The sequence below is a fragment of the Palaemon carinicauda genome, chromosome 38 (genome assembly GCF_036898095.1).
Source record: "Palaemon carinicauda isolate YSFRI2023 chromosome 38, ASM3689809v2, whole genome shotgun sequence".
Classification (NCBI taxonomy): domain Eukaryota; kingdom Metazoa; phylum Arthropoda; class Malacostraca; order Decapoda; family Palaemonidae; genus Palaemon; species Palaemon carinicauda.
Genome location: NC_090762.1, coordinates 2,477,524 through 2,487,748, shown reverse-complemented (window position 1 = coordinate 2,487,748; position 10,225 = coordinate 2,477,524). Strand labels below are relative to the sequence as shown.

Sequence of the window (10,225 nt, the reverse complement as noted above, 5' to 3'; positions counted from 1 at the left end):
TGTCACAGAGTACTGTAATCTGCTAAGAAGGACCAGGGGCATAGTTATGCCTCTGCCACAGTGAGTCGTCATGTCAAGATGATGTTTCGGTAATCCTTCTCTAGTGTCTTCCAGTACTGACAAGAGAAGGGACCCGGGCACCCTGTTGCCGTTTTCTTTAGGTAAAGTCTCATACCTTAACCTGGGTACAGTAACGGATGACCTGGATCGTCCGTTACCGAGTTGAGACTTGTGTAGGATCCGTTACCTCTGGAGACTGTGTCTGGCGACATACTCAGGGACGAAACTGAACATTGTCTTTCACCCTTCCCAATAATGGGCGATGTCGAAAGAGAGACCATGAAGTTCCTTGACTCGTATGGTTGCTGTCCGAGTGTGTAGGAACATTGTGTTCTTAAATCATGAGAAAATTTGTTGCCTGGTGAAGTGGAACATAAAGTGGTCCCTTTAGGGATCGGAGATTTGAACCATATTCCGAGAGGAAGGTCTCAATTCCGACTTGGGAAAGTCAAGTTGTAAGTCCGTACGAGTTAGGAAAAGTCTACCAATGAGAGGGTGTCCCTTTCTTTCAGTTTGAAGGTGAAGGATCAAGGTTGAATGATTATCTTTACCTGTCGGAACTGAATAGGGGGTCTTTTCTCTTGTATATACTCGAGAATTCCGCTATTGCTGGAATTGAGGTATCGAGTGGAGAGACACAATTTCACATGACACCAACCACACAAGACCTTATACTACCTGGTAGACTGATGCTGAGGAATTCCTCAGATATCTAGACAAGCTTTTCGCAAAGAGGTATTGGGTAGTCTTCAGGCATACAATCATAGCAAAGCTATAGCTTGTGGTAGGTGTCGAAGTGGGTTGTCTGTGATGTGGAGAGGGTTCTCTTGGAGACGCTATCAAGAGCTGCAAAAGGTTTGGAGACCGTTCTGCATAATGCCATAGCGGAGCTAGGAGAGGCCTTGAGAGGTTGACCAATGTTCTAGCCTTCTTGAGTGCCCTTCTCCAGATAAAACAGGGACGAGACGTAAACGTCATTGTTGTACCCACCGTTGTTGCCATAGAGCCTTGGGGTCTAGGGTTGGTGAACAACGGGTGCTTGAGATTCAGGAGCATTGCAAACAGACCCCTAGTTGGAGTCGTAAAGTCGGGACTTTGTTAGCAACATGGCGATCCAAAGTCCATTCGGTATACCTTACCTGAGATGCTGTGCACAGATTGTCAGCGAGCACGTTCTTCCAGTCTGGAATGAAGCGGGCTGATAGTGGTACCGAATGGACTTTGGCCCATCTTAGTGTTTATATTATTAAATGAGAAGAGGCTACAAGCAAGTTCCTTCTTGCTTGTCGATGTGAGTCTCCATGTGGTGTGTGGTGTGTCGTCCATCACATCACTGAGTGGTCTGTTATGAACCGATAAGGCTGCTGAAGGACCGGAAAGTTGGCCTTCATCTCTTAAGAGATTTAAGTGAAGGTACTTTCGGGCTCTGTCCAGAGGGCTGAGGTTGTATGGTGCAGCACTATGGTCCCTCCTTTCTTCTTTTTCCCGACTCAAGTCTCTTGGAATGGATGTCATTCTCGTTTCGAGAGGGTTTTGTGGAGTTTTAGTGTCTAGAATCATTCACAGATGCACCAGTCTCCTAGGAGGGAAGTAGGGAAGACTTCCGTAGGTTTACCCTGATCACTGGATCTTGGTAAAAAGACTTCAGAAGTTCCATTGTTAATGCAAGGTTGCCACTGAGTCTGCTAAGGTTAGTCAGTCATCCCGAGAGAGAGGAGACAGAAGCCGATCATGTGAGACCAGGATGGGTGTAGTGGAAAGACCAAAGCACAGTGCCCTGAACTGGTGTTTCTTGTTTGTCTAGACTGAATCTTCCAACCTTCCTAGATGGATGGTTTGGACCTGGGAGTAAGTGTCCTTTAGGTCCAGTGTGCAAAAGAAGACCTGAGGTCTTAGCCCTTGTTCGAAATCCAACATGGTGTGGACATCGACCCAAAGGGACAGCTCCTTGCTGATCCTTTTGCATGGAAGACTATCACGCTGGAGTCTTGACTCATGTCGTAAAGGATCAGGCGCGATGCCCAGTGTAAGAATTCTTCTCTGAGAGAGAATTTCTTTAACTAACAGAAGGAAAGCAATGCTTAGCATTACCATCTGCCCTGATGGGATTGATGCTATTCTTTAATATAGAATCAATCTGGCAAATGTTAATCAATGGTTAACCATTGGGTATCATGGTTACTGTGCAGTAGGAGAGTGCTCGCAAGTACTTCCCTGTAGGGCAAGCCGTTGATGAGGGTTGTCGAACGTTTGCCGATCACTTTAGTGTGATGGCGAACGGCCAGTAGCGAGAAGTATGTTGTATACCTTCTGATCTAGGAACTACAGGAAGCGGTTGACTAGTAAGTTGGAGTCGCAAACTGCTGGCAAATTGCCGATGACCGATGAATCGGTGGTCAGTGAGCCGATGGTGAGTTCGAGATCAGCAAGCTAATTATGGTCCCCCCCCCATTAGTCAGAGATGAGCAAGCTGAAGATGGGCTGGTCAGAGAGCAGCGAGCTGAGTTCAATCATCGAAGAAAGATGAGCTGCCCATCGGTGATCTAGTGATCAGCAAGCTGATGACTGGTTATTGACTAGCAATCGGTGATTCGAAACACTAGCAATTGGAGATCGTTAGTCATTGGAGGGACTAGAGGTCAAAGATCAGCATTGAGCTAGCAATTGGCGATCTAGCGATCAGTAAACTGTGAACTAGCCATCAGCAAACAGTGATCTAGAGATCAGTCTGTTGATGCTTTCCTGTTTGCTGATGGTGGTCTGTCAAGGAAAAAGAAACTTCAGAAAAGACAAGGACCAAGGATTCCCCGTTTCGATTCCCCTTGTAGGATGGAATCTTCGGGATCTTGAATCCTTCTGTGAAGCCTTATTCCTCTTTTCCCGTTGGCAATGTTTATGTGTTTGCGGAGAGTAATGGGGCAATGGTGACCTGTCCAAAAACTTTTATTCCTTTTTACTGTCTATTGCGCGAGTGTGTAGGAGAGTAATGGAGCGATGGTACACAGGATGATGCTGGTGCTTAATATCTGCCTGGAGAGCAGGCAAGCGCTGGCTCTTAGGCAAGAAAAGGTGCATTAGATTTGCGAGCCTTGACTCTTTGGCAAGAGCTGGCGCATTGGATCCAGGACCGTAATTGCACGGGAGGGCGCAGCAAAGTAAGGAAGAGCGCTGACGCGCAGTAAGGCACTGTGTAGTTTTGTGCATTCTCCCTAGAATGCACCGAAGCAAGTGACTGGTTGCGCAAGGGTGGGTGCATTGTCGCGTGCGTGAGAGTACTACGTGGAGACTGTTGGCGCGCGCGTGAGGAGGACCATCGGCGCCTGCGCACAGAACACCATCAGCGCCTGCACACAGAAGACCATCGGCGCCTGCGCGCAGATGGCTGCATGCGCACACTCAAAATTATTGGAGCGCGCACACGCGAAGGCCGTCGGCACGCGCAGAAGCGTAAAACCATCAGCGCGCATGCGCAGTAGACTGTTGGTGAGCTCACACGCGCGCAAGACTGTTGGCGAGCATGCAGGAGACCATCGGCACCCGTGCGCAGAAGAAAGTCGGCGCGCAAGCGCGCAGTACTGTTGCTGTGCGCATGGGAGACCCTAGGCGCCCGCGTGCGGAAGAAAGTCAGCCCACGCGCAGAAGAAAGTCGGCCCACACGCAGAATAAAGTCGGCCCACGCGCAGAATAAAGTCGGCCCACGCACGCGGAACTGTTGCCACTCGCACATGCAAGATTATTGGCGCGTGCAATACTATTGGCGCGCGCGTGCGCAAGAGCATTGGCGCTAACGCAGAAAATCATCGGCACGCGCGAGCGGGAGACCATCGGTGCCCGTGAGCGGAAGATTGTCGGAGCGAGCGAGCGAGAACATTGGCGCTAGAGCGCGCGGAAAATCGTCGGCGCGCACACGGAAGATCGTCGGCGCGCACACGGAAGATCGTCGGCGCGCGCGGAAGATCGTCGGCGCGCGCGGAAGATCGTCGGCGCGCACACGGAAGATCGTCGGCGCGCACACGGAAGATCGTCGGCGCGCGCGGAAGATCGTCGGCGCGCACACGGAAGATCGTCGGCGCGCGCGGAAGATCGTCGGCGCGCGCGGAAGATCGTCGGCGCGCGCGGAAGATCGTCGGCGCGCGCGGAAGATCGTCGGCGCGCGCAGAAGATCGTCGGCGCTCGCGGAAGATCGTCGGAGCGCGTGCGGAAAATCATTGGAGCGCGCACGGGAGACCATCACCGCCCGCGCACGAAAGACTACTGGCGCGCGCGGAAAATCATCGGGGCACGCGCGGGAGACCATTGACGCCCGCGCGCGGAAGATCGTCAGCGCTTGCGCTTCAAGACTGTTGGCACGCACGCGCAGAAGACTATTGGCGCGCGCGCGCAACACTATTGGCGTGCGCGCGGAAGATCGTCGGCGCTCGTGGGCGGAAGATCGTCGGCGCTTGTGCGCGGAAGATCGTCGGCGCTTGCGCGCACAAGACTATCATAGAGCGCGTGCGAAGGTAGCGCTAGTAGGTTGACAGGACAGCTGGTAGGATGACCAGTGGCAGGACGAGCAGGAACTCGGATGTGCCCTTTAAAAAGGGTGAGCATCCACCAATGGGGACCTTAAACAGGTCTGCATTAGAGTCCAGGACCGAAGTCCAAAGGACTATGTTGCAATGCAAGGTTGCGCTGGTAGATCGGTAGGTCAGCTGGCAGGATGATCAGGAACTGGGATATGCCCTTTGGAAGGGAGAGCATCCACCGATGGGGACCATAAAAAAAGTCCGTGTTAAGAGTCCAGGACCGAAGTCCAAAGGACTACGTTGCAGCACAAGGTTGCGCTGGTAGATCGGTAGGTCAACTGGTAGGACGATCAGGAACTGTTGGAAGGGCGCTGGGCTGATAAGTCTGCTTGATCCTCCGAAGAGGTGTCTCTATGAGTGGCTTCTCTCACGAACGAGAGAGGTGAATACTTCGTAGAAGCGAATTGAAGACACCCATGAGGGCCGGTGGATCAGCAAGCTGACCTTTAACAGTAGCGATCCTCCGAAGAGGAGTCTCCATGAGTGGCCTCTCCCGTGAAAAAGGGATGTGAACACTTTGTTGAAGAGACTTGCCAAGACTGTGCTCTACTCCTGAAGGAAGAGAAACTCAGCAAGGGGGGAGAGAAGTCTGGGCGAAGGCAGCAACAGCAGTCAGAGACGATGAATTTACTGAAGATGTGGGAAGTTCTCCCTCTGAAGGGAGAAACAACCTCACACCTGGGGAGGAAACTTCCCTCGGAAGGGAAGTTGTCCAACCCCTGGAGGTGAACCTCTTTTATCATTCTGAGATGATCTGAAGTGCTGGTCATGTTATCACGGGAGTACTTCTAAGAGAAGTGATGACGCCCATGACGACGTCCTCTGAGTGACGGCAGTGACAGCAGATTCGCCAGGCATGAACAGAACAATGCTTCGTTGGCACTCTTAGTCGAACGAAGAGAAACTGCATAGTTAACTAGGAAAAAATCAATTTAATTATTTAACAGAAATTCCCTAGGGAGGAACCCCGAGAGAACAACATAAAATAAGTATTGCGCCAACAATAAAATTAATCATTTAACAAATTCCCCAGGGAGGAACTCCGAAGAGGAACCCCGAGGGAACAACATAAAAATCAAATATTGCGCCCTTCCTTCCCCAGTCGACATCCACGGGAGAAGGGGGAGAAGCGGAGAAACTGTAATAAAACAGAATTACAATTATTCAAATCAGCTAAGAAATTCACTAATAGTGAGAATTACTGACCCTCTGAAGGGAAGTGTTCCCCACGGAGAAAAGCTGAAAAGTTAAAATACAATATCAATTTCACTAAAAATAATTGAGACAAACAATCGGAAGAGCAACCTGACCCGCGCACGGGAGAGGAGCTTCCCCAATAGTATGCTGTTGTTGTAAAGATGAACGACCTCGAGAAGAGAAAGGCCATAGTCAAACTTTGAGAGGACACATTCCCTTCGCTCAAAAATCCATGTGTTCCGTAGGGAAAAAGGAAAAGGCGAAGACATAGTTGAATGAAGAGTCCAGGCGATGACAATTTCCCTGCGGCGGCCGAATTAACGGATACATGCCGACGAGAAGACCAATGGACCAGAGAGGGAAAGGTCGTTCTCCACGAAACGGAACTGTGCTGACCTTGCTACTACCCAAGTGTCGTTGTCATATATATATCTCACACAGCACAAACACTGAAAAGGAAACTTACCACATTTCTATACACATATACTGTATATACATAAACATTAAGAATGTTTTCATATATACAAGTATAAGAAAAAGTAAGTTAAAAGACAAAAATTAATGGCAGTCCAGAATAGGCGAGGAGGGAGAGAGGAAACAACCGCTCTCGATCCGAGCCAAAAGTAAAGTGACTAAATCACAGGTATGTGAATGGGAGAGGTAGCAAGCTAACCGCCCCCCTACCCCCACTAACTAGCGGTGTGGGTAGTTGACCCTTGCTAAATTTTAATGGCTCGTCATTTCAGCTCCGCCGAAAGTATAACCCCTAATAAATAGCATGGTTTGTATTCCAGTTACGGAACAAACTAGATTTTAAGTATATCTGTCTGACAAAGATAATACCAAAGTATTTACCTAAACATTACAAAATGCAATGATTGTAACATATGACTTAACAAAAACTTCTTACATACAAAGATCCCCCTATTATTTTAGAAAACAAAATGGAGTAACAATTAATCTGAAACAATTTATAAGGAGACAAAAATTAAATCCATATGGATCTAGATTCCAGCCATAATGTTACTTACCTGCATTTAAATTTTCATGAATCTAAATTTTCAACATTTAAGCATATGAATGAGAGGTTGAAATATGGTCTTACCTTAATTCTATTGATCTACTATCATTGAACAATAGGACTATAATATTTGAAGACAATTCTGCACATCTTAAGACTTCTTGATGTCTCTAACACTAATAAGTACCTGCATAAAGTATGCTTGTATTTAGACAATTATATTACAGACAATAAACAAAATCTAACTACAGTACAAAATAAGACAAAAAATCTAATTTTGCTATATTAAGAATAACTCCTTTATCCACTTTTAACTTCTATTAATTGCTCACACTTCTGATTTTAATATCTGTAGATACAACTTTATATTCAACAATTAGTTTTTGCTGAAAATTGCTTCATAATGATTCAGCTTAGGTACCTAATCAATAAGTTCCCTCATATTATGAGAAAATAAGATAAAAAATGTAAATTTTGGCATTTAACTGAACTGTGATCGTAAGAAATATGTCATGGTAAAAACAACAGTAATCAGTCCCCTTGCTCTCTGCCCACCAAGTTTCATATTGTGATACAAATAAAACATTGACCTCTAATTTGAATAGTGATCTTGAAAAACTGCTCACGATACAAAGCAGTAATAATAAAGGGATATTCTTACCAATCTCCCGTGAACCTATATCTCTGATTCCCTCAAATTCCGAAAAAATGTGAAAGACCGACTCTTAAATTGACTTTGGACTGTGATATATGAGTATGTGAAAATTAAGCAAAATAATATCTTCAGAAGACACAGAGTTCAACTCTGGACACCACAGATTCCAAACTACAGTACTATATAATATTTCTTAAGAGCTAGAAGAGTTATTTATAATTTTAGCTTTGAATTAACCTTAACCTTAAAAAATATGCCAAGGTTAATACATCATACTGTTAATAGAATCATCAATTACCAACAGTTTCATATAAATCAGTGAAAATAATGATGACGCTTCATAATGACGACAACGATAATAATAACAATAATATTAATAGTAGTCACACCTATGTGATATACAGGTATGTATACTGTATTTTAATAAAAAAACCAATAAAGGCTCCTTGTACCTTCTTCATTTCAACTCCGTTTTCAAAATCTTCATATTTTTATCATTTCGAATCAATGTTTAAGAGTAAGTGAATAAAAAAAAAAAACACTATTTATGGATACAGAAAAAGGTAAGATAACATTTTTAGCTTAGAAAAATAAATAGTAATGACAAAATTTGCATCGGCAATAAACTTTTCAAGCTAACACCCCACTTTTCAAGTACAGCGTATGTACACAAAATTTTTTGCATCATATGACTACTTGGATCTCTATGGTAAAGAAAAATTATGCATAAAATATTCATCTAAATTTTTCTTGCTTGACGAAGTGAATAAAACTTAATTTCCTTAAATGGTTATTATTGATACTCTATGTTTTGTAAATTCCCCAGAACACTTTTATGAATCTGGTAGAGTTGAGAAATCAGGGATATACACTCTCAGCCTACTGTAATAAAATAGAATTATTCAGGTCCTATTAGGATAGCTCAATATTGCATATCACTCGAGTGATTTTTATTATAAACCCTTGATAAGGAGGGAAATAACTAGATCTTTATTAAGGCATTTTGCACTTTATTTCAGGAGAGAGAGAGAGAGAGAGAGAGAGAGAGAGAGAGAGAGAGAGAGAGAGAGAGAGAGAGAGAGAGAGACGAGGAGAGACGAGAGAGAGGAGAGAGAGAGAGAGAGAGAGAGTGTGTGTGTCATGGCTAAATTATACACATGTCAAAAGAATTCAATGAAATCTCAACAAGTACAGGAGAGAGAGAGAGAGAGAGAGAGAGAGAGAGAGAGAGAGAGAGAGAGAGAGAGAGGAGAGAGAGAGGAGGAGAGGGAGAGAGAGAAGAGAGACGAGAGAGAGAGAGAGAGAGACTGTACATGAAATGTCTAAAATAAATATATATACACTACTATACATGCCAAAAACTACTTAATAATAATTCAATAAAATCTCAACAAGTACTATACAGAAATAACAGATTAAAAGTTTTCGTACTTTCATTTTCTTTTGTACCAGCAAATGAAGTTGACCCAAATGAAAGTGCACACACCAAGAAATAGCACTCGCATGGAATTTGGCATCAACCAGAAGTTCAGGGCCATTGCAGGCAGCCAATATACACAGCCAGTCTGAAAAACAATATCCTTGTGAATAAAAACTGCTTATTTATGCGACAAATTTTATCAATAATTAAATGCTTTTTTGTTGACCAGGCGGACATGAGTCTTTTTATAGTTTATTTATGACATATTTGTTTTTGATGTTGTTAATAGTTTATATATGACATGTCTGTTTTGACGTTGTTACTTATTTTAGAATGATTTATTGTTAATTTGTTCTCTTCATTTATTTATTTCCATATTTCCTTTCCTCACTGGGCTATTTTTCCCTGTTGGAGCCCCTGGGCTTATAGCATCTTGCTTTTCCAACTAGGGTTGTAGCTTGGATAGTAATAATAATAATAATAATAATAATAATAATAATAATAATAATAATAATAATAATAATAATAATGGGATTTTGACGAAGGAAAAATCTATTTCTGGGGAGAGACCTGTGACGCCCGGTGAAAAGGGTCCTTCTTTACACTTTTCTGATATAAATCTTCGAAGATTTATATCAGAAAAGTGTAAAGAAGGACCCTTTTCACCGGGCGTCACAGGTCGACCCAGAAAAAGTTTTATATGCACCCTTTTTATACCTTAGGATGTTAGTTTTAGAATAAATCTTTTAGAGACTACCGCTAGAGAGTTATTGGGTCCCTTGACTGACTAGACAGTACTATATTGGATCCCTCTCTCTGGTTATGGCTTATTTCATCTTTGCCTACACATACACAGAATAGTCTAGCCTATTCTTAACACATTCTCCTTTCTTCATACTCTTGACAACACTGAAATTACCAAACATTTCTTCTTCCCTCAAGAGGTTAACTAATGCAATTGATCAATGGTTACTTTCCTCTTGGTAATGGTAGAAGATACTCTTTAGCTATGGTAAGCAGCTCTTCGAGGAGAAGGACACTCCAAAATTAAACTATTGTTCTCTAGTTTTGGGTAGTGCCATAGCCTCTGTACTATGGTCTTCCACTGTCTTGGGTTAAAGATCTTTTGCTTGAGGGTACACTCGAGCACACTGTTCTAGCTTGTTTCTATTCCTCTTGTCATTTTCAAGTTTTAAGAGTTTATATATGAAATATTCATTTTAATGTTATTATTGTTCTTAAACTTCTTGTATTTTTCCTTATTTCCTTTCCTCACTGGGCTATTTTCCCTGTCAGAGCCCTTG

General features: G+C 43.8%; 1 protein-coding gene across 2 annotated transcripts in view; it reads right to left on the bottom strand.

Moving 5' to 3' along the window:
* Window positions 1–6,930: 6,930 nt before the first annotated feature.
* LOC137630375 (mpv17-like protein) overlaps window positions 6,931–10,225 on the bottom strand; it is a 48,275-nt gene continuing 44,980 nt past the window's right edge. The window contains exons 6-7 of one of the 2 annotated variants that reach the window (XM_068361813.1): window positions 8,933–9,066; window positions 6,931–7,033 (exon numbers count right to left, since the gene is read on the bottom strand). In XM_068361813.1, the coding sequence (XP_068217914.1) occupies window positions 8,935–9,066 (132 nt within the window). In that variant the 3' untranslated portion in view covers window positions 6,931–7,033; window positions 8,933–8,934. Of the gene's footprint in view, window positions 7,034–8,814; window positions 9,067–10,225 lie in introns of those variants that run through there. The other variant, XM_068361812.1, reaches the window with a different exon arrangement.